Genomic DNA, 23,064 nt, shown 5'->3' on the forward strand with positions numbered 1-23,064 from the left:
AGACTTTTATGCAAACTACTCTGAGGTGTTAGCCCCAGAGCTTCTTAATTTGTACAATTACTTGTTTGATTCTGAGTCCCTTCCCGATACTCTCCATCAAGCGACGATCATTGTACTCCCGAAACCAGGAAAAAACCCACACCTTCCCGACTCGTACCGCCCGATCTCTTTGCTCCAGGTGGATATAAAAATATTGGCCAAAATATTGGTGACCTGGTTAAATCCGCTTATTCTATCCCTAATCCACCCAGACCAAACGGGGTTTATGCCTGATAAGAACACGGCAATGAATATATGCAGACTACACATGAATTTGCAAGCTTGCCATGAGACCGCAGGTACCAGGGCCGTGATAGCGTTGGATGCGGCTAAGGCATTCAACTCCGTAGAGTGGGATTATTTGTGGGAATGCCTTAGGCGTTTCGGGTTTGGCCCCAACTTCATAAAGTGGGTTAGAGTGGTATTTTTTTCCCCGGAGGCCCGAGTAGCGGTGAACAGGCAGTTGTCTGCCCCCCTGCCCCTTGGGCGGGGGACTAGGCAGGGGTGTCCATTAACCCCCGATTCTGTACGCCCTGGCCATGGAGCCGCTCGCTGCATCCCTCAGAGCGAATGTAAACATTAAAGGACTCCGGATGGGTTCCCTGGTGGAGACACTGAGCATGTATACGAACGACATGCTCCTGTACCTGGAGGACGAGGACCATTGAAGAATTCGGTAAACACTCGGTTTTTCGTATAAATTGGACTAAGATCCTGCCCCTAGACCTGTGTCCACCAACGCGAGACGCAGCTTCTCTCCCATTGCGAAGGGTGTCCACCATTCAGTACCTGGGTATCCAGGTCACCAGGGAGCCCCTAGATTACCTCTCCAATAATATAGAGCCACTGATCTACTTAAAAACCAAGACCCAATCCTGGGCCAGACTCCCCTTAGTAGAGTAAGAGTAATGGGAAGGATCAATTTAGTAAAAATGATTCTGCTGCCCAAGTTTCTTTACAAATCTTGGCACTCACCAATCATAATTCCCCTAAAAAATTTCAAAACACAGGACACTATCCTTAATACTTTTATGTGGGGCTCAGGGAGACACAAACTGGCCTGGAACACCCTCAAAAATCCCACTGATTTCCTGATTTCCACTCCTACTATATTGCAGCCCAGCTCTCCCATTTTTTCCACCTAAACAAATCGGACGGACCCAGATACCAAGCACTGACATGCAGGAGACCGTACAGTTATGCCTACTCCCACCTTCAGGTTTTATGGGGGAGGGAGACTAGTAGGAAAGGGAAGGACCGTAGTCTCTTACTGGAACAACATAGGCGTATATGGGAAATAGCTCAGAAGATGACAGACTGGGGCAGACTGGGTACACTCTCAGACCCCCTTATGGCACAACCCTCAACTGGCGGAGCTCCAATTGTTGCCGGGAATAGGATTGTGGGCTTCCAGGGCCATAGTGTACCTGCACCAGGTAATTACTCCTCTGGGTATACGTAGCTTTCAGGCGCTGCAGGGGGAATTTGGGATACCTTTGAATATGGTTTTCCGCTATGAGTAGCTGTCCTAGGCCCTCCGGGCTCAATATGCGGAGGGGTTCCCAAGCCCCCAGGAGTTGTCCCTGGTAGGCGTTATAGTTGGGGAGGACCCCTCTAAGCTGATATCCACCGCATATAACCTTCTTAGAGCACATTCGGTGTCCAGAATGGTTGATGTAGCAAAGCATAGGTGGGAAGGGGAGGTTGGCCCGCTGGAGAATGAGGATTGGGAGGAGGTCCTTGTAAACGTTAAACAGGTTTCCCCCAGGTTGTCAGATCAGCTGACCCAACTATACATTGTACATAACAAGTCATACCTCAAGAATCAGCAAGAATCTGTAAATACAAAGCCTCTCAAGATCCGCGATGCCTGTGGTGTGAGGGCCACCCATGTACATTCTACCACTTACTGTGGACCTGCCCGGACGTCTATGCCTTTTGGTCACAGGTCATTCAGTTCCTACATGACCATATTAGCTCCCCTTTACAACTAGATCCTAAAGCCTGTCTTTTGGGCTTTTTTTCAGAGGCTCCAGCCGACCAATTCCTTACTGTTTTTTTACAAGAGGCCCTGTTTAGTGCTAGGAAGCTGATTGCTAAACTATGGTTGCGCACCGCTCCTCCCACGGTCAGGGCATGAATAGCAGAGGTGAATCTACCATTACCACTGAAAAAAATTAATATACGCACACAGGGGGTGCCCTAACAAGTAGAAGAAGATCTGGGACAGGTGGCTCAATAGCCCGCACACTTGCACAGACTAGCCTTGCCAGATTACATTATGCCACCTGGTAGGGATGTAGGGATACAGTGAGCGGACTACTCCAGTTGTACTCTATCGAGTACGCAGGTGGCATGTTTAGTTGTATGACAGGGTGGAGGATGGGCAGGGGGTGCGGTGAATGTTAATATAGAGTTATACCAATACGGGGTGTAACCCATTGGTGCTGTTGTGTTCTCCTGAAACCCCCCCCCCGGTGGATGCATTGTATGCCCATATTGAGGGTTGATCGGGCAACTTTACACTTTATTTGGCGAAAAGTAATGTGAATGATACAGATATACTGTATTTAGCTTTGTAATCTTTATTTTCTTTTTATTTGTCCTATGTACATTGAAACTGTAAGCTTTGTTACTTTAATTACCAATAAACTCGTTGTTTGGGGGAAAAATAAAATAAAAAGTGAAGTCCTTTGTGGAGCCAAATGTCTTGGGTTCGACAGCAGTATATATTTTTTTAAGAAAGCCCAATGCGTTTTGGGGGTCCAGACACTCCCACAGCCCTCTTCCTCATCAGGGCTTGTGTCCTGTATGACTTGGACTTGGATGAATTCCAACGGTTATGGGCTTCTTAAGGTGCATTTACTTTTGTAACCGGTTTCCCAGGTTCCATGCCTATTTGTTTCAACCTTTTGCCTCCTAGATGCGTCTCCGAAAAATCGCTCCCAGAACCTTAGTCGTTTACTTTGGAAGCAAGCAAATGTAGCCAGTGAGCTTTGGGACAGGCTGACTGCCCGTGGTTTAGACCAACAACGCCATCTGGAAAGAACATTGGAACAGCTTCAGGACTTGGAAGTCTCTATGAAAGAGGCTGCCGATGCACTTCAACAAGCAGAGAGTGTGCAAACAACTTGGGAACCCATTGGAGACTTGTTCATTGATTCCCTACCAGAGCACATTCAGGCTACAAAGGTAATACCCAGCCCATTACATGTCTCAGAGAACCGCTGCTAAAAATATCTACAGTTCATGGTACATTAGAGTGATTGGTAAATTATAAATTATTAAAGTAATTGGAATAGTGAAGTTGGTCAAGTCATTGGCATAGTGAAGTTGGTCAAGTCATTGGCATAGTCAAGTTGGTCAAGTCATTGACATAGTCAAGTTGGTCAAGTCATTGGCATAGTCAAGTCGGTCAAGTCATTGGCATAGTCAAGTCGGTCCAGTCATTGGCATAGTCAAGTCGGTCCAGTCATTGACATAGTCAAGTCTGTCAAGTCATTGGCATAGTCAAGTCCGTCAAGCCATTGGCATAGTCCAGTTAGTCAAGTCATTGAAATAGTGCCTCTTTGCATTGAAGGCTACTGATGAAGTCAGCGGAATTGTTGATGTTGCTGCTCAGTGTAGCGCCACTTTCTGGTCAGTGGAGGATGACCTCACTATATTGATGATTAGCATGAGAGGTGACCTCTTTGATTGGGGGTCAACGGGAAGAATGCTTCCCTTTTATAGTAAATTATAAAGATCATTGGTGTCAATGGTTACTTAGTCTTCATGAAAATTATCCCCTCCCCCCTCCTCTGCAAATACTACCTGCTAACCCCCTGTTTCACCCTTGCAGCATTTATTTTTTATTTTTTTAACCTTCTGAAGCATCTTAGACTCACCTAAGTCTGCTCATGTTCCATTCATATCCCTCACTGATTCTGTGGGAGAAGAATCAGTAATCCAGCACTGGAGACCTGCATGCCCGTCTTTTGCTGACATCTCCTATGGATCCTGAGATCCTGAGAGATTCCGCTGTTGGACAGCCAATAGGAAGGGTCCACATCACAGTGATTTGGACACCTTAAAAGGGACTCTTTTGTACACAGAAGATAAAAGACTTGGGAAGCTCCACTGGCCCCAAACCACTGGCTCTGTTGACTAACATTGGTTCTACCACTATGAAAGCAGGAGATTGATCTACCACTGCTCTAGAAATTCCTAGTAGAGATGAGCCAAACATTACCGGGTTTGGTTCAAACAGAGTTTGGTGACCAAAGTTTTGGTGCCGAATCCAAACTCCATTGAAGCCAAATGTTAACAAACATTTCTGGCCATTTTTATAGGTTAAGTCAAATAAAGTGAATGGGGCAGGTGAGGCCACAGGTTGTTAAGGACTCGGCGGTGCCTGCACCTGTCAATGTCCTTATTGAACATGTGCAAATCGTTTTGTTACGAATCGAAATTCAGATGAAATTTTCATTATTCTGAGATTCAGATGTGTCCGAATTTCTGAGTCACGATAGTAACGAATTTAAATGAATCCAAAATCAATTATAACGAAATGAAATAACATAAGGAAATAAATTATCCAAATTAGAAGTCTCAACTCAAATTTAAATTAGAATGAATGAATTTGAAAATAAATTGCAATAAACACAGTATAAGGTATAAAAGTGAGTTAAGATAATGATTTCTATTTGGGCTGCTTTATAGAATAGAATATAAAATGATAGAAAAAAATGAAACTAAATAAAACAGAATAGAATATAAAATAAAAAACAAATCCAAAATAAATAATAACGAAATGAGGTAACTAAATAACTAATTATCCGAATTAGAAGTCAAAAAATGAATTTGAAGTCAAAAATTCAAATATGAATTAGAATGGATTTGAAATGGAACCATATATTGCAATAAATACAGTATAAGGTATAAAAGTGAAATAAGATCATGATTCCTACATGGTCTGCTTTGTAGAATAGAATAGAAAATTATAGAAAAGAATAAAACTAAATAAAACATAATAAAAAACAAATCTAAAATAAATTATTACAAAACAAAATGGCATAAAGAAATAATGAATTATCCGTATTTGAATTTGAAAAATTAATTTGAAGTCAAAAATTCGAAATCGAAGATGAAGTCAAAAATGTATTTGAAAATGGACACATTTTGCAATAAATACAGTACAAGGTATAAAAGTGAGTTAAGATAATGATTCCTACTTGGTCTGCTTTATAGCATAGAATAGAAAATGAATGGAAAAAAAAGTAAAACTGAATAAAACAGACTAGAATATAAAATAAAAAACAAATCCGAAATAAATTATAACAAAATGAAATGACCTAAGGAAAATAACTCAGAATTAGAAGTCGAAAATTCTAATTTGAATTAGAATTAATTTGAAAATAAATTTGAAATGGAAACATATTGCAATAAATACAGTATAAGGTATAAAAGTGAAATAAGATCATGATTCCTACTTGGTCTGCTTTGTAGAATAGAATAGAAGAATTTGAAAAATTTTATTTGAAGTTGAGAATTCAAAATCAAAGATAAAGTAAAAAATGTATTTGAAAATGGACACATATTGCAATACATACAGTATAAAAGTGAGTTAAGTTAATGATTCCTACTTTGTCTGCTTTATAGAATAGAATAGAAAATTATAGAAAAAACTAAAACTGAGTAAAACGGAAAAGAATACAATTAAATAAATTTATAACAAAACAAAATGACGTAACGAAATAACAAATTATCTGTATTCAAAGTTGAAAATTTTAATACGAACAAAAAGTCAAAAATTAATTAGAAAATTTATTTGAACTCAAAATGGACACATATTGCAATAAATACAGTATAAGGTATAAAAGTGAAATAGGATGATGATTCCTACTTGGGCTCCTTTGTAGAATAGAATAGAAAAAAACTATAGAATGAAAGAATTAAATAGAAAATAATAGGAAAAAGTTTGATAGAATAAAACAGAATAGATCATAAAATAAAAGAATAGTATAAATTAGGATAGAAAAGAATATACTATAATAAAATGGAATAAAAAATTAAATACAATAGAATAAAATACAATAGAATAGAAACAAATAAAACAGAATAAAATAGAAAAAATGTATTAGAATAGAACGAATATAGACATTTTCCGAAATTAATATAATACCAAAATCCAAATATACGAAACAAATTCTGAATCCTTCTAACATAACGAATGTGGCAAAACAAAATTATTAACTTAATGAATCTGAAACGAAAAAATTTTTTTTTTTCCGTCCTGCATGTCTCTAGTCCTTAACAACCAATGACTATTGTGGGAAGCTGTCATGTATATTAGCGGCAGTAGTGCCACTATTAACTCTCGTCAAACAGCTACCTGAACAGCCAACGGGTAAATGAACAGCCAAAATTTGGTTTGGACCAAACCTTAACCTCCTCTATAATCCCAAGCAAATTCTGGAGGAATCCTGGTTGAGAGTCTGGTGATACATGGCATAGTAAAGTTGTGTTATGATATCACAAGATAATAGAGAGACATAACAATGTATTCCGAAGAAGTGTTATAGAATTGTCCACATTCTCTACTTTTTTTTACATTTTCCAGTTATTTAAAGAAGACATGACTTCCATAAAAGACACAAACAAGATGGCAAACGATCTCGCTCATCAGCTAGCCGTTTGCGATGTTCACCTTTCTGTGGAAAATGCTCGTGAGCTTGAACAAATGAATAACCGATGGAAGCAGCTACAGGTAGGACAACCCAACAGGCTGTTGACGCTTGTTTGATACCATAATCCAAAATGGCCATCAAAGGAAAGCCTCTACTGAGAGAAATAAGCTGGCTGCCATTTCTTATCACCTCCTGAGAATGCTAGTTTTCTGACAGTAATGCTGATCTTCTGAATTCAATCCATTTTTTTTACATTTAGCAGTCAGGAAAAAAATATAAAAAAAGAGTGAAGTCAGTTCTTCTGGCCTGCAAAGCCATTGTTGATCAATACCTCAGGATGTAATGATGCCATTGGATCAGCATATTGGTCAGGCCACCAGCATTTGCAGATTGGGAAGTAATCAATAGGGAATTAATGAACCAAGTCAAAAATTCTGCAGTGCCATAATTTTTTTGCAAGCTGGACCTAAATTCCCCATTGACAGAGAATATGTCCCCTTCGAATCAGTAATTTCACTAAATGAGCTTTAAGGCTTTAGGAGTTTTTTTTTTTAATTATGGGTGGGGCTCCTTTTTCATCCCCCAACATTCGCCATCAAAATAATGGGGAAAAATGTATTCCTCCCATTGGGGCATCCCTAACAGAATTTTTTTCTGTTTTGTCGCTTTAGCAATTCATCTCTTGGGGGACTTTTCAAAGGAGCACCACCATTCAAGCGGGTAAGAAACGTAAAGGAATTTTTATCTTCGGAAGGTTGAGGGTAGTAACACCAATGGAAGCAGCGATGATGCATGTGGAAATATTTCTGTTATAAATGTAACTAAATTTATATATATATATATATATATATATATATATATATATATATATATATATATATATATATATATATATATATATATATATTAGTGGTGTTGTCGAAGGGGTAGTGACACACAGTCATAAAACATAGAAGCATAGGTATCAACTCACAGCATGTAGAAACATTTCAACAATCTGAGTTTCTTGTGGGTTTTGTAAGGTGGAACATGGGGGAATTTGCCTTTGATTGCAAATAACATTAGTGCTGTTTCATCCTACAAAACCTGTGAGTATCTCATTACTTGGATGGCCAATATATGATGTAGTAGCAAATGGTGGTGCTAGGAGCAATGTGTCAAGCATGCACTGGGTAGGCCTATAAAGGACCAAAGAAGTCAACATTTTTAAAGCCAATGTGATTCAAGAGGGAAAGCTAGAGGGTGAAGTTCTTACCTACAACCTTCTCCTCCTATGTTGAGCCATCGCCACTCTGATTTGGTTCCCTCAACCCGATCACCATTCCATCATCCTCTCTGCCAATAGGCCCTTAACTTGGAAATATATAGAAGACAAGTCCCTGGTAGTATCGGTTCCTGCAAAAATGTAGACTGTGACAGGAGTAGTCTGGGCGGGAACCTTGGCTTCAAGTAAACAAGCCAACAAGGGTCCAATAACAATTGCCAACTATGGTTAGGGCAGTCCCCAGTAGACTGTGACAGTAAAGTAATGATGGGAAAGTGGTGAAATTGGGGGAATAGGCCTGACCAGCTCCATAGCTTTAAGCCAACAAGGGTCTTGTATCAAATGGCCAACAATGGCTAAGACAGTCCAGGTTAGTATTGGTTCTGCAAAAAATGTGGACTGTGACAGAAGAGTAATAATGCAAAAGTGGTGGAATGGGTGGAGTAGGCCTAACAAGAACCTTGGCTTCAAGTCAAAGAGCCAACAAGGGTCCAATAACAAATGCCCAACCATGACTAAGATAGTTCCTAGTAGTATCGGTTCTGCAAAAAATGTAGACACTTGCTGGAGAGTAGTGATGGAAAAGTGGTGGAAATGGGTGGCACAGGCCTGACGGTACTTTTGTTTCAAGTCAATGAGCTAGCAAGGCTCCAATATCATACCCCCAACCATGGCCAATGGGTCTACTAGTTTATTTGCAAAGTCTTTAGAATAGGTGCCTTAATCATGCCATCAATAACCCGAGAAGATTTGTTTAGAGCAGGGGTCTTCAAGCTTTCTGCCAGTTTACTGTCTTAGAGGCTTTAGAGGGGCCAGACTGTGGTCAGTGGAATTAGAAAACGCTGTGGTGTTGGCGAGAGCAAACAGTGCTTGAATATTGGTTTTAGTGGAAGAAATAGAGCCCAATTATTGGAGGAAATGGTGCCTCATTGTTAGTATTCAATGTAGAAATGATGCCCCATTGCTATGGGAGGAATCGTGCCCCATCATTGGTGTCTATGGAAGAGATAGTGCCCCAGCATTGGTGTCAGTGGAGGAATAGAGTCCCATCATTGGCATCAGTTGGAGGAATAGCACCCCATCATTGATGTCAGTGTAAGAATAGTGCCTCATCATTGGAATCAGTGGGAGGAATAGTGCCCCATCATTGGTATCAGTGGGAGGAATAGTTCCCCATCATTGGTGTCAGTAGGCGGAATAGTGCCCCATCATTGGTGTCAGTAGGAGGAATTGTGCCCCATCATTGGTATCAGTGGGAGGAATTGTGCCCCATCATTGGTATCAGTGGGAGGAACAGTGCCCCATCATTGGTATCAGTGGGAGAAACAGTGCCCCATCATTGGTATCATTGGGAGGAATAGTGCCCCATCATTGGTGTCAGTAGGAGGAATAGTGCCCCATCATTGGTATCATTGGGAGGAATAGTGCCTCATCATTGGTATCAGTGGGAGGAATAGTGTCCCATCATTGGTGTCAGTGAGAGGAATAGTGCCCCATCATTGGTACCAGTGGGAGGAATAGTGCCCCATGCTTGGTATCAGTGGGAGGAATAGTGCCCCATCATTGACGTCAGTGGGAGGAATAGTGCCAAATCATTGGTGTCAGTGGATTGCATGGTGCCCCAAGGGCTGGATAAGGACAAGCAAAGGACCACATCTGGCACATGAGCCACAGTTTGGAGGCAATCTGTTTAGAGCAATAGGCCGTTTGGAAGTTTGTGAAGATGGTGAAATCAGCATGTTGATGCTGAGAAATGCACTGGCAGTGTGACCCTAGTATAAGTTGTAATACTATTGCAAAGCAAAATTTTTTTTTTTTCCCCAAAGTGATCTGGTGGTGGACTTTGCCAGCTTTGCAATAGAAAACTGTAAAAAAAAAAAAAAGAAAAAAAAAGGCAAATAAACCAAAAAGGCCAACATAACAAAAACCCGCAAGCACCCAACTGACAGCTCTGCCGGGTTACAGATAAACCCTGATGAAGGGAGGGCTTGGCACCCGAAATGTGTAGGGCTATTGTGTTACATATAGTGAGCTTGGTCATGTGACTTTGACAGGTCATGTGACCAGGCTTTCTTCTTTCCCGGCAAATGTGTTCCCATTCTTTAAAATGAATGGGGTTTTGCTGACTTTGGTTCAGTACTGCAGCAGCAGTCATTGAATCTACTGACCTGGGCAACAAATACAATGGCTGGACACCTGTGCAAATTGAGATTTTCACATAAGGGGACAAAGGGATGCAGGAAAAATAGTAAAATCATGTGAAAAGGAAGGAAAGAATGGAGCAGCATGTGCACACGGGAAAGTAAAATGGTTGCTAGTCAGATTGGCCGCTGATTATCTGTAAGCAATACAAAGCGACCCAATAACCTGTGTACTCTGGATCATTTCCCCCATCTCTGTGCAGCATTGGTGGCCTTCATATTTCTCTCAGCAGAGGTTTTTTATTTTATTTTTTTCAATTCCATCAATATATAAAAGCATGTAACAAATAAGGTACAGGGAATACATTATATAAACCACATTTAAGCAGTGTATGTATTAAAAAAATAAATTGCAAAAAAAAACTGCTGGTATTCGTTCTGTGGGAATGGGATACAATTTAATTGAATGTTCTATTTCCCTCTCAGGTTGAATGTTATTCATTTGTACAAATAAATAGATAAAAAAAAATCATAAAAATGCCTTTTTATGGCCACTAGATGGAGCACATGAACATGGTAAGTAAATATTTATGCATGTGGATCATCAGCTCCACCTAGTGGCCATAATGAGGTATTTATTTATTTTTTTACAAATGAATTACATCTGAAAATGAATAACAAAATTGTCCCCATTTCCTCTATTTTTTATGAATAACTAATATTAGACCTGAAGAGAAAATAGGCTAATAACTTTCACCTTTGCCCTAATTTGCACAGAACGAATGTACACACAGTTTTTTGCAGGCCGTGGATGTTTTAAAAAATATCCAATAAGCAATTATTTGTACAAGAGAATCATCATCATTAAAAAAAAAAATTATATAGATAGTTAGATCTAATATATTATAATATAACTGTTTTTTCTTAATATGATTTATCTTTATGCATAAAATTATAAATATATATTTATAATTTTATGCATAAAAAATATAAATCATATTAAGAAGAAAAATTATATTATATAATTTATATATTATATAAAATATAATTTTTTTAAATATGATTTATAAAAAAATTGATATATATATATATAAAAAATCTTTTTTTTTCTTCTTAATATGATTTATCTTTTTTTTATGCATAAAATTATAAATGTCATTATTTTTATTTTTTTGCTACTTTTATTTTTTAAGTTAAGTAAAATATTGACACTCATTATTAGAGCAGAAAGGACAAAGCAGCATTATTTGGATGCAAACTAGGACCGCACCGGACGCATTGAAAATCTGGGGGCAATCGCCTTCATCGGTTCATGGATTGCGATCAGATCACTGTACATGCAGACCCGTGATGGAAATGTACCATAGCACTATACCCCCTGCTCTTCTTCATTTTAATTAGTTAATTAGCTTTAGTAATTCGGTAATTTCATTTGCAAACTAAGATTATAAGATTATAAACTCCTGCTTCTCTATGTAGACCTCTGTGGCAGAACGCTTGCGGCAGCTGCAGGACGCTCACCGGGACTTCGGACCAGAGTCTCAGCACTTCTTGTCATGTGAGTTTCTCCGCTCTTTTAAAGCTGACAAAACATGGGGGGATGTACGTGTTTTAAAGATATGTCCTGCAAAGAGCCCTCACCTCAACTCCGCCTGAACACCGTTAGGTTGAATTGTAACTCCAACCTCGAAGCCAGATGTTCTCATCCAACATTAGACATCTGATCTCCAAAATGGGCACAAGTTCACACAGACACCTTCCAAAATCTTTTGGAACGCCTTTCTAGAAGAACAGTGGTTGTTACAGCCATAAAGAGGAGGCGGGGTGGGGGCAACTCCATAAAAAGGACCATGTATTTGGAGTAGGTCACCCAACAGGCTTAGAGCCCTCGCCTCAACCCTACTGAACATCATTGGGTTGAATTGGAACTCCAACTGCAAAGCCAGATCTTCTCATCCAACATTAGACATCTGATCTCCCAAATGAGCACAAGTTCCCACAGACACCTTCCAAAATCTTTTTGAAAGCCTTTCCAGAAGAACAGTGGTTGTTACAGCCATAAAGAGGAGGTGGGGTGGGAGCAACTACATAAAAATGACCATGTATTTGGAGTAGGTCACCGAAACACGCTTAGAGCCCTGACCTCAACTGTACTGAATACCTTTGGGATGAAGTGGATGATCAGAACTCATGTAAGAAGATCTGACTCAAAGTTGGAGTTTAAATTCATCCCAAAGGTGTTCCATAGGGCTGAAGTTGGGACTCTGAGTTTGTTGGATATCCTACTGTAGAACCATGGAGTTGCCTCTTTTGGTGGCTATAACAAATGCCAATCCTCTGGGAATCCACAGGATTTTTCGAGTGTGCCCATTTATGATATCAAGTACTGATGTTGGAGCTCCAACTGCGAGCCAGATCTTCTCATCCGGGTTCCGACATCAGTACTTGATCTCATATATGGGCACAATTCAAAATCTTGTGGAAAGCCTTCCGAGAAGGGTTGGAGGTTGTGATAGCCATCAAAGGCAGCAACTCCATGTTAGTTGCCATGGTTTTAGAGTAAGATATCCAGCAAGCTCAGAGCTTTGACCTCAACCCTACTGAATACCTTTTGAGATGAATTGGAAATCCAACTGTGAGCCAAATCTTGCCATCCAACCTCAGTACCTGACCTCACAAATGGGCACACGTTCCCATAGACACTCCAAAATCTTATGGAAAGCCTTCCCAGAAGAATGTTATAGCCATAAAGGGTGGGGTGGGAGCAACTCCATATTAATGACGTATGGTTTTAGAGTAACTTCTCCAACAATTTCAGAGACATGACCTCAACCTTACTGAACACCCTTGGGATGAAATCGAACTTGTGAGCCAGATCTTCTCATTCAACATCAGTACCTGACCTCATAAGTTGGCACAAATTCCCAGACACTCCAAAATCATGTGGAAAGCCTTCCCAAGGAAAGTGTAGGTTGTTATAGCAATCAAAGCAATCAACTCCAAAATCATGGCCATGATTTTAGAGTAGGTCATCCAACAAGCTCAGAGCCCTGACCTCAACCCTACTGAACACCTTTTAGATGATAAGATCTGGCTTAAAGTTGAAGTTCCAAGTCACCCCAAAAGTCTTCCATATGGCTGAATTTGGGGCTCTGAACTTGTTGGATATCCTATTCTAAAACTATGGCCATTAACATGGAGTTGCCACCTTTGGGGGCTATAGCAGCCTCAACTTCTCTGGGATGGCTTTCAACAAAATTTTGGAGTGTGCCTGTGAAAATTTTTACCCATTTATGAGGTCAAGCATTGATGTTGGATGAGAAGATCTGGCTCGCTGTTGGTGTTCCAGCATCAGTACTTGACCTCATAAATGGGCACACTCCAAAATCTTGTGCAAAGCCTTCCCAGAGGTGCTGGAGGCTTTGATAGCCACCAAAAGCAGCAACTCTATGTTAATGGTCATGTTTTAGAGTAGGATTTCCAACAATCTTCGAGCCCTGACCTCAACCCTACTGAATACCTTTGGAATGAATTGGGACTCCTACTGTGAGCCAGATCTTCTCATGCAACATCAGTACCTGATATCATAAATGGGCACAAATTTCCACAGACACTCCAAAGTCATGTGGAAAGCCTTCCCGGAGAGAGTGAAGGCTGCTACAGCAACCAAAAAGGGCCGCTCCAATATAATGACCATAGTTTTAGACTTGGTTATCCAAGAAGCTTAAAGCCCTGACCTTAACCCCACTGAACACCTTTGGGTGAATTGGATGAGAAGATCTGGCTCAGAGTTAAAGTTCCTATTCATACCAAAGGTGTTCTATAGGGCTGAAGTCGCAGCGACCCCTGTGGTGGGATGACTTTTTCACAACTTACTTGAACCAGAACTTGCAGCAGACTTGTAGAATGTTTGCAAAGAAAGTTGATCTGGAGTCATGCAATGCGGACTTGCTGCAATTATGCAACAAACTTGTGAAGCCTGCAAGTCTAGCAATAGCTGAGCAAGTCATTTTCAAACTTGCAGCACAATTGCTTGCTATCTAGGTTAGTTCTTGACCTCATAAATGGGCACACTCCAAAATCTTGTGGAAAGTCTTCCCGGAAAGGGTTGGAGGCTGTAATGGCCACTGAAGGCGGCAAATCCATGTTAATTTTTATGGTTTTAGAGTAGCATATCCTAACAAAAGCCTTGACCTCAACCCTACTTAATACCTTTGGGATGAATTGGGACTACAAACTGCCAGACTTTCTCATCGAACATCAGTACCGGACCTCATATGTGGGCGCAAATTTGAACAGACACTCCAAAATCATGTGGATAGCTGTCTTAGAGGATTGGAGACTGTTATAACAACCAAAAGGGGCAACTACTTAATAATGGCAATGATTTTCAGAGTAGATAATCCAATAAACTCAGAGCACTGACCGCAACCCAGCTGAACACCTTTGGGATGAATTGGATGATAAGATCTGGCTCAAAGTTCATACCAAAGGTGTTTCATGGGGCTAAAGTTGTGGCTTTGAGCTTGTTGGGTATCCTTATCTAAAACCATGGACATTAACATAGAGTTACCCCCTTTGGTAGCTATAAGTCTCCACTCCTCTGGAAAGGCTTTCCACAAAATTTTGGAGTGTTCCTGTTGAATTTTTTGCCCATTTATGAGATCAGCTATTGATGTTGGATGAGAAGATCTGGCTTGCAGTTGGAGTTCCAACATCAGTACTTGAGCTCATAAATGGATATACTCCAAAATCTTGTGGAAAGCCTTCCCAGGGGACGGGGGCTGTGATAGCCACCTAAGCGTGCAACTCCATGTTAATGTCCATGATATTAGAGTAGGATATCCCAACAAGTTCAGAGCTTGTAATGAATTGGGACTCCAACTGTGAGACATATCTTCTCATCCAACAACGGTACCTGGCCACATAAGTGGGCGCAAATTCGAACAGATGCTCCAAAATCATATGGAAAGCCTTCCCAGAGGAGTAGAGACTGTTAGACTAATCAAAGAGGGCATCTTCATAATAATGCTCATGGTTTTAGAATGGCTCATTTAACAAGCTCGGGGCCCTGACCTCGACCCTTTTGAACACCTTTGGGATGAAATTGAATGATAAGGCCTGGCTCAAAGTTGGAGTTCCAATTCAATCTGAAGATATTCAGTACCTGACCTCATAAATTGGCACAAATGGGGGCAACTCTATATTATGACCATGGTTTTAGAGTAAGATATCCAACAAGCTCAGAGCCTTGACCTACTGAACACCTTTGAGATGAATTGGAGCTCCAACTGTGAGCCAGATCTTCTCATCCAATATCAGTGCCTGGCCCCATAAGTGGGCACAAATTTTCACAGACACTCTAAAATCATGCGGAAAGTCTTCCCAAGGAAAGTCGAGGCTGTTATAGCAACAAAAGGGGGCAACTCCATGCTGATGGCCATAGTTTTAGAGTTTTTATCTCAGAGCCCTGACTTCAGCTCTGCTGAACAACACCTTTAGAATGAATTGGAACTGCAACCTTTTGTCCATTTGTGAGGTCAGGTACTGAGGTGAGATGGTAAGATCTGGCTCAAATTCCCACAGACACCCTCAAAAATCTTGTGGAAAACCTTCCCAGAAGAGTGAAGGCTGCTATAGCCACAAAGGGGGGGCGACTCTACATTGATGGCCTTGGTTTTGGAATGGCTTGCCCAACAAGTTCATATAGGTGTGATGGGTTAAGGAATGTCCTGCACAGAGCCATGTCCTCAACCCTAGTGGACACCTTCAGAATGAGTTGGAAGCCAAACAATGTCTTCTTATCTGGCATCAGTTCCTGGCCTCATAGATGGGCACACATTTCCACAGACACCCTCCAGATTCTTGTGGAAAGCCTTCCCCAAAGAGTGGAAACTATTATGGCTGAAGCGGGGGGCAGCGTCCATATTATTGGCCATGATTTTGGAATGTGCTATCCAACAAGCCCATATAGGTGTGATGTTCTGGTGTCCACCTACGTTGGCCATGTAGTCTAGAAAGGTAAACCTGCCCTTCCAACAATCCTTTATGCTGGTCTAGGAAGTGGTAGAATGAAACAGATACTAAAACATTTATTATGTATTAACTCTCTATTATCTTATTTCTATTTTAGCATCAGTTCAGGTTCCATGGGAAAGAGCGATATCCCCCAACAAGGTGCCGTATTACATTAAGTGAGTAACCAGCACTTCAAGTAGAACCTAAAGCGCAAAAAGCCAAATTTACTCTGTTATACAAGCTGTACACTCACTACTTTACATTGTAGCAAAGTGTAATTTCTTCAGTGTTGTCACATGAAAAGTTAGAAGAAAAGATTTACAAAAATGTGAGGGGTGTATTTACTTTTGTGAGATACTGTAGGCTGCAGATCTTTAGACACTGGCAAAACTTTTGCTGGCCACAGATGCACTGCTAAAACACCACTACGCCAGTCCTTATTTTTTTGCTAGTGTCCTTGGGTGATGGACCTTTTCTCCCCTATGGAGGATACTGTGTGTATATATATATATATATATATATATATATATATATATATATATATATATATATATACACATAAGGGGTCCATATAGTGAACTTGGTGTTGTTATTCAATTTAAGGTCATCACAGAGAACAAGGGGGTCTCTCTTTACTTCTGGAGGAAAAGAGATTCCATCTTTAAATTACAGAAAGGTTTCTTCACAGTAGGAGGTGTGAAAATGTGGAAAAGACTCCCCCCAGAGGTGGTTCTGGCCAGCTCAGTAGAAAGGCCTTAATAAGGACCTTCATGGCAGGATCATCAGGAATTATTATTTTTTATTTTTTTTACTTTAAGTTGCAGAATTAAAAATATTAAAAATAACATTAACAGTGCCTTGAAAAAGTATTCACACCCCTTGAAATTGTCCACATTTTTTTATGATTTTATCTGATAGACCAAAACAAAGTTGCACATAATTGTGACATGGAAGGAAAATGGTAAATGGTTTTCAACATTTTTTACAAATAAATATGTGAAAAAGTGTGGGGGGGGCATTTGTATTCAGCCCTCTTTACTCTGATACCAATAACTAAAATCTAGTGGAACCAATTGCCTTCAGAAGTCACCTAATTAGTAAATAGAGTCCACCTGTGTGTAATTTAATCTCAGTATAAATACAGCTGTTCTGTGAATACCTCAAAGATTTGTTGGAGAACTTTGGTGAACAAACAGCATCATGAAGGCCAAGGAACACAACAGACAGGTCAGGGATAAAGTTGTGGAGAAGTATAAAGCAGAGTTAGGTTATAAAAAAAAATTCCCAAGCTTTGAACATCTCACGGAGCTCTGTTCAATCCATAATCCGAAAATGGAAAGAGTATGGCACAACTGCAAACCTACCAAGACATGGCCATCCACCTAAACTGACCGGCTTGGGCAAGGAGAGCATTCATCAGAGAAGCAGCCAAGAGGTCCATGATAACTCTGGAGGAGCTGCAGAGATCCACAGCTCAGGTGGGAGAATCTGTCCACAGGACAACTATTAGTCGTGCTCTCCACAAATCTGCCCTTTATGGAAGAGTGACAAGAAGAAAGACATTGGTGAAAGAAAGTCATAAGAAGTCCTGTTTGCAGTTTCTGAGAAGCCATGTGGAGGACACAGCAAACATGTGGAAGAAGGTGATCTGGTCAGATGAGACCAAAATTAAAATTTTTGGCCTAAAAGCAAAACGCTATATGTGGCGGAAAACTGCACATCACCCTGAACACACCATCCCCACCGTAAAACATGGTGGTGGCAGCCTCTTGTTGTCTGGATGCTTTTCTTCAGCAGGGACAGGGAATCTGGTCAGAGTTGATGGGAAGATGGATGGAGCCAAATACTGGGCAATCTTAGAAGAAAACTTGTTGGAGTCTGCAAAAGACTTGAGACTGGGGCGGATAGTCACTATATACCAGGAAAGGCCTGAACAAGGGCCTTCATGGCAGGATCATCAGGATTTTTTTTTCAAGTTGCCGAATTCAAAATATAAGAAAATCCATTTGTGAAATTACATTTACCATTTTAGATTTTAGTGAGTTGTCTTTTACGCCTGCTTGAAATACAGTGGGAGGTCTTAAGTTTGACGATTACATTTTTGTTTTCCTGTCTAGTCACCAGGCGCAGACGACATGCTGGGATCATCCGAAAATGACCGAGCTGTACCAGGCGCTGGGTAAGTAAAAAAAAAAAACAGCCATTTACCCCCCCCCCCCCCGCCATTGTCTATTACCATGTAGTCCTCTAAATATTCTTATGGCCAAAGGTCCATTGAGCCCCCCAGGCTACATTTAACAGCGCCAGCATGCCTTGGTTAATTTGATGTCACCTCTACAGAGTCTATTTAGAAATGTTATCGAAATAGATTCACGCAGTGTTGGCGCTATTCGGTGGTGCCGCATATAGGCGGCATGTTTTTGTGATAGGAGTACGCACCACTCCTAGCATCAAATTAACCAATGCATGCTGGCGCTGTTCAATGTAGCCTGGGGGGCTCAATGACCTTTTGAGGAGGCAACATATCTCCTCCAGGCCAACTGTCTAATGCCTCTGAAAATTGTCCCACCATAGATCTCCTTTCAGAGGCGTGGAAATGGACGCAAGTGTAACCGAGCCCTTAAAGTGGACTTTTTTTTTTCTTATTTTACATTTTTCAGGAGATCTAAACAACATAAAATTCTCCGCCTACCGGACGGCGATGAAACTGCGCAGAGTGCAAAAAGCACTGAGATGTAAGTACTGAGTGCTTGGAATGGTTGGACTTTTGGTATTTTAGATTCACTTTTCAACTCTTAACTTTTTAATTCCTAAATAAAAAGGTACATAAAAAAAAAAGACGCCTTTCCATATAGAACTGTTTTGTTGACAGTATGGGTAATGATGGACGAGATATCGTTACGCTGATTGGACCATGGTTTACTCAGTAGTAGTTGGTCACGCTCAACTGTTGAAGATGGTTTGCTATCTCCAACTAAGCCTCTTCCTTAGTTCTAATAAGTGTGTGTAAGTGTCAGGAACGTACCCCAGCTTTCTTAGCCCCATGGGTAACCGGGACGGATCTGGCCTACATGATCTGGGGGTGCATCAGGGTTCCCACTGGAGTGCACCCTTTACATAATGGTCCACACCGGAGTGTGCCCTTTACGTCGGGGTCCCCATCGGAGTGTGCCCTTTACGTTGTGGTCCCCACCGTAGTGTGCCCTTTACGTCGGGGTCCCCACCGGAGTGTGCCCTTTACGTCGGGGTCCCCACCGGAGTGTGCCCTTTACATCGGGGTCCCCACCGGAGTGTGCCCTTTACGTTCGGGGTCCCCCCGGAGTGCGCCCTTTACATCGGGGTCCCCCGGAGTGCGCCCTTTAAATCGGGGTCCCCCGGAGTGCGCCCTTTACATCGGGGTTCCCCCCGGAGTGCGCCCTTTACATCGGGGTTCCCCCCGGAGTGCGCCCTTTACATCGGGGTTCCCCCCGGAGTGCGCCCTTTAAATCGGGGTCCCCCGGAGTGCACCCTTTACATCGGGGTTCCCCCCGGAGTGCGCCCTTTACATCAGGGTCCCCACCGGAGTGCGCCCTTTACATAGGGGTCCCCACTGGAGTGCGCCCTTTACGTCGGGGTCCCCACCGGAGTGCGCCCTTTACGTCGGGGTTCCCACCGGAGTGGGCCCTTTACGTCGGGGTCCCCCCGGAGTGTGCCCTTTACGTCGGGGTCCCCACCGGAGTGTGCCCTTTACGTCGGGGTCCCCACCGGAGTGTGCCCTTTACGTCGGGGTCCCCACCGGAGTGAGCCCTTTACGTCGGGGTCCCCCCCGGAGTGCACCCTTTACATCGGGGTCCTCCCCGGAGTGCGCCCTTTACATCAGTGTCCCCCTGGAGTGCGCCCTTTACATCGGGGTCCCCCGGAGTGCGCCCTTTACATCGGGGTCCCCCCCGGAGTGCGCCCTTTACATCTGGGTCCCCCCCGGAGTGCGCCCTTTAAATCGGGTTCCCCCTTGAGTGCGCCCTTTACATCGGGGTTCCCCCCGGAGTGCACCCTTTACATTGGGGTTCCCCGGAGTGCGCCCTTTACATCGGGGTTCCCCCCGGAGTGCGCCCTTTACATCGGGGTCCCCACCGGAATGCGCCCTTTACATAGGGGTCCCTACCGGAGTGCGCCCTTTACATCGGGGTCCCCACCGGTGTGCGCCCTTTGCATCGGGGTCCCCACCAGTGTGCGCCCTTTACATCGGGGTCCCCACCGGTATGTGCGCCCTTTACATCGGGGTCCCCACCGGTGTGCGCCCTTTACATCTGGGTCCCCACCGGTGTGCGCCCTTTACATCTGGGTCCCCACTGGAGTGTGCCCTTTACATCGGGGTCTCCACCAGAGTGCGCCCTTTTGCATCTGGGGTGCCCATCCTGGCCTGCTTTACAAAGTGTGATTCAAGGACGCCACACTTCTAAGCAACCCTGTTTCACCCTGCCCACAGGGCTTAGTCATAGAGGACCTCTAAGATAAGCCCTGTAGGCAGGGAGAAATGCGTCAACCCATGGCCTGGGTCGAGCCTAGGCTGAGGCCACTTTTCGTCGACTGCTCCAGTACACCGGCTGCTTAGGAGTGTGGCATCTTTGATCCACACCATGAATACTGAAGAGTTCACCCTTCTGTGTTGGGCCAGCTGTTGTTGAGTGGTTGGCTGGTCTCTCCATTGTACAGGTCTTTATGATTCTCATTACAATGGACTATGTTTACCAGGTTACTTAATTTTGCCTTCAACATTACAGAACAACTTCAGCTGAATGTGACTAAAGTAGGCCATAGATGAACACTTTTTTTTTTTTTTGTTCAACCAGCTGATTGAATAAAAAAATACCCCAATAGTCAGGCATCGCTAAATGGCAGACTAAGGCCAAATGTAACCATTTATTTCATGTTTTCCCTTTCTTCCTTTTATCCATCTTCCTCAGTGGACCTCGTCACACTTCCCCTGGTCACCCAGATTTTCAGCTGTGACATCCTGCAATCTGCAGAACGCTCCCTGGATGTCCTCGATGTCATTCGCTGCCTGAGCTCTCTGTATGAACGTTTGGAAGAAGAGCGCGGACTGTTGGTCAACGTTCCTTTGTGTGTGGACCTGGCACTCAACTGGTTACTAAATGTCTTTGATGGGTATGCCCTTAAATAACCCTTCCTTCCTATGATGACAACATAATATACAATTGAGGTAACTGTCACAGCATAGAGGTTTCTGCACCCACCTGCAGTCGCTTCCGTTTGCCCATTTGATGCCTATTTGGACATGATTAGAAATGGGTTGTTGGAGGAGTCACCCTACTTATGCACAAAAGCTTGTCTTAACAATTACAAATCTTCATTTCCAATTTTATAAAAGTATCACTTCATGAAAAACAAAAAATGATCACTAGTGGAACCGTTACCCAATCACATGTCATTCCTATATAATTGGTGGCCTTCGCCAATTACAATATAATTGCCCTTCATTTTGTATATAACAGCCACCTTGCAACTAGAACCTGGTAGGGCAAATTCTACCTTCCTCAGGATAACGTATAGGCATTATGGGAATAAAATATGATCATTTGGATGTAGTCGCAGGTGTCAGAAACCATGAAAGCAGACTGAGTAAAAAGAAGAAACGTAGTCAAAACACAGCCAAAGTTCAGTAACTGGAACAGATAGTCAGCCAAGCCAGAAGTCAGGGATCAAAGTAATGGAACAGCAAGCAGGATCTGGAGCCAGAAGGGATGTCAGCAAAGCCAGTCTTTAAACAGTAACGCAGGAGGTGTTTCTTGTGATGTTGACCAAGGCGAAGGCAGAGCTCCTCTGGACTGGACGGCTTAAGTAGGCAGGACTGACAAACAGGATCATCAACAGCTGAGTAACTGTGGAGAGAGATGGGAGCTGGCAATTAGCTGCCAGCTCAGAGAAGGAAGGGCTGAGCCCAGCCCTGACAGCAGGTAGGTGTTAGGCTGTCAGGTAAATTTAGTTATTTTTTTAACTCCTCTGTAGTCAGTGGAGCAGTTGATGTTTGCTTTGGACTGATCAGGGCCCTCCTCTCTTCTGGAAGGCCTCTGGAAAATATGATTGAAGCAGGTCAAATGAATAGCCTGAATGTGTATGGGTTCTCAGCCAATCCCTGTAGAGGTGTGCCCAGTGGGTGGCTGGGGAGCACATAAATACTCCGGGCTGGAGCATTCTGTGTTCTCCTTCAGGAGGATAATTTCCCAGCCTGGAGGGCTCAGCTGACACTCCCAAGAGGTGAAAGTTTGATTTTGCTCTAGGAGATAGACTTTAAAAAAGAATGAAAGCTATCAAAACTTAATCCTGACAATTATTTTGAGCCCTATGTTATATTTTATGATACTAACTCATGAAAAATATTACCAGCTAATTGCTTCCCATTCCTTTCTGTCTCTCTAGTGCCCGCAATGGACGAATCAGGGCTCTCTCCTTCAAAGCTGGAATAGCATGTTTGTGTAACAGTGATGTCAAGGGAAAACTAGAATGTAAGTAATCTGCTGTATGAATAAACAGTCGATGCATAGAAATTGAGAAATAAAATACAGTGGAGCCTTGTTTTACGAGTAACGTGGTTAACAAGCGTTTTGAAAGAAAAGCAACTTTTTTTTTCATTAAATCCTGACTCAGTTTGCGGGTGTTGTTTCGTAAAACAAGCAGGATTCAAGCCAATGGGGTGTGCAGTACTGCATTTGGCCAGAGGTGCGGGGGGCACCGGTGACACTTGGAACGGTTCGGTGCCGTTCGGAAATACTCGGAACCACTCAGAAATACTTGGAAATACTCAAGTGTTTCTGAGCCTTTCCAAGGGTTTTCGAGTTCAGCCAAGCTGTCCCAAAGTATTTCCAAGGCTCTCCGGCACCCCCTCCACCTCTGGCCACATGCAGTATTGCATGCAATAGAAGTCCATGCGGAACTA

The 23,064-nt window shown here is 42.4% G+C and overlaps 1 protein-coding gene across 4 annotated transcripts in view; it reads left to right on the top strand.

The window, feature by feature from the left end:
• Nucleotides 1–23,064, top strand: part of DRP2 (dystrophin related protein 2) — a 132,353-nt gene that overhangs the window by 44,957 nt on the left and 64,332 nt on the right. For all 4 annotated transcript variants that reach the window (XM_077468224.1, XM_077468440.1, XM_077468363.1 and 1 more), the window contains 8 exons: nucleotides 2,963–3,231; nucleotides 6,641–6,787; nucleotides 11,592–11,670; nucleotides 16,246–16,306; nucleotides 18,248–18,309; nucleotides 18,791–18,865; nucleotides 21,074–21,275; nucleotides 22,548–22,633. In XM_077468224.1, coding sequence (XP_077324350.1) covers nucleotides 2,963–3,231; nucleotides 6,641–6,787; nucleotides 11,592–11,670; nucleotides 16,246–16,306; nucleotides 18,248–18,309; nucleotides 18,791–18,865; nucleotides 21,074–21,275; nucleotides 22,548–22,633 — 981 coding nt within the window. The remainder of the gene's footprint in view (nucleotides 1–2,962; nucleotides 3,232–6,640; nucleotides 6,788–11,591; nucleotides 11,671–16,245; nucleotides 16,307–18,247; nucleotides 18,310–18,790; nucleotides 18,866–21,073; nucleotides 21,276–22,547; nucleotides 22,634–23,064) is intronic.

The sequence above is a fragment of the Lithobates pipiens genome, unplaced genomic scaffold (assembly GCF_037356315.1).
Source record: "Lithobates pipiens isolate NorthernLeopardFrog02 unplaced genomic scaffold, aLitPip1_a1.2 Scaffold_1, whole genome shotgun sequence".
Lineage (NCBI taxonomy): Eukaryota > Metazoa > Chordata > Amphibia > Anura > Ranidae > Lithobates > Lithobates pipiens.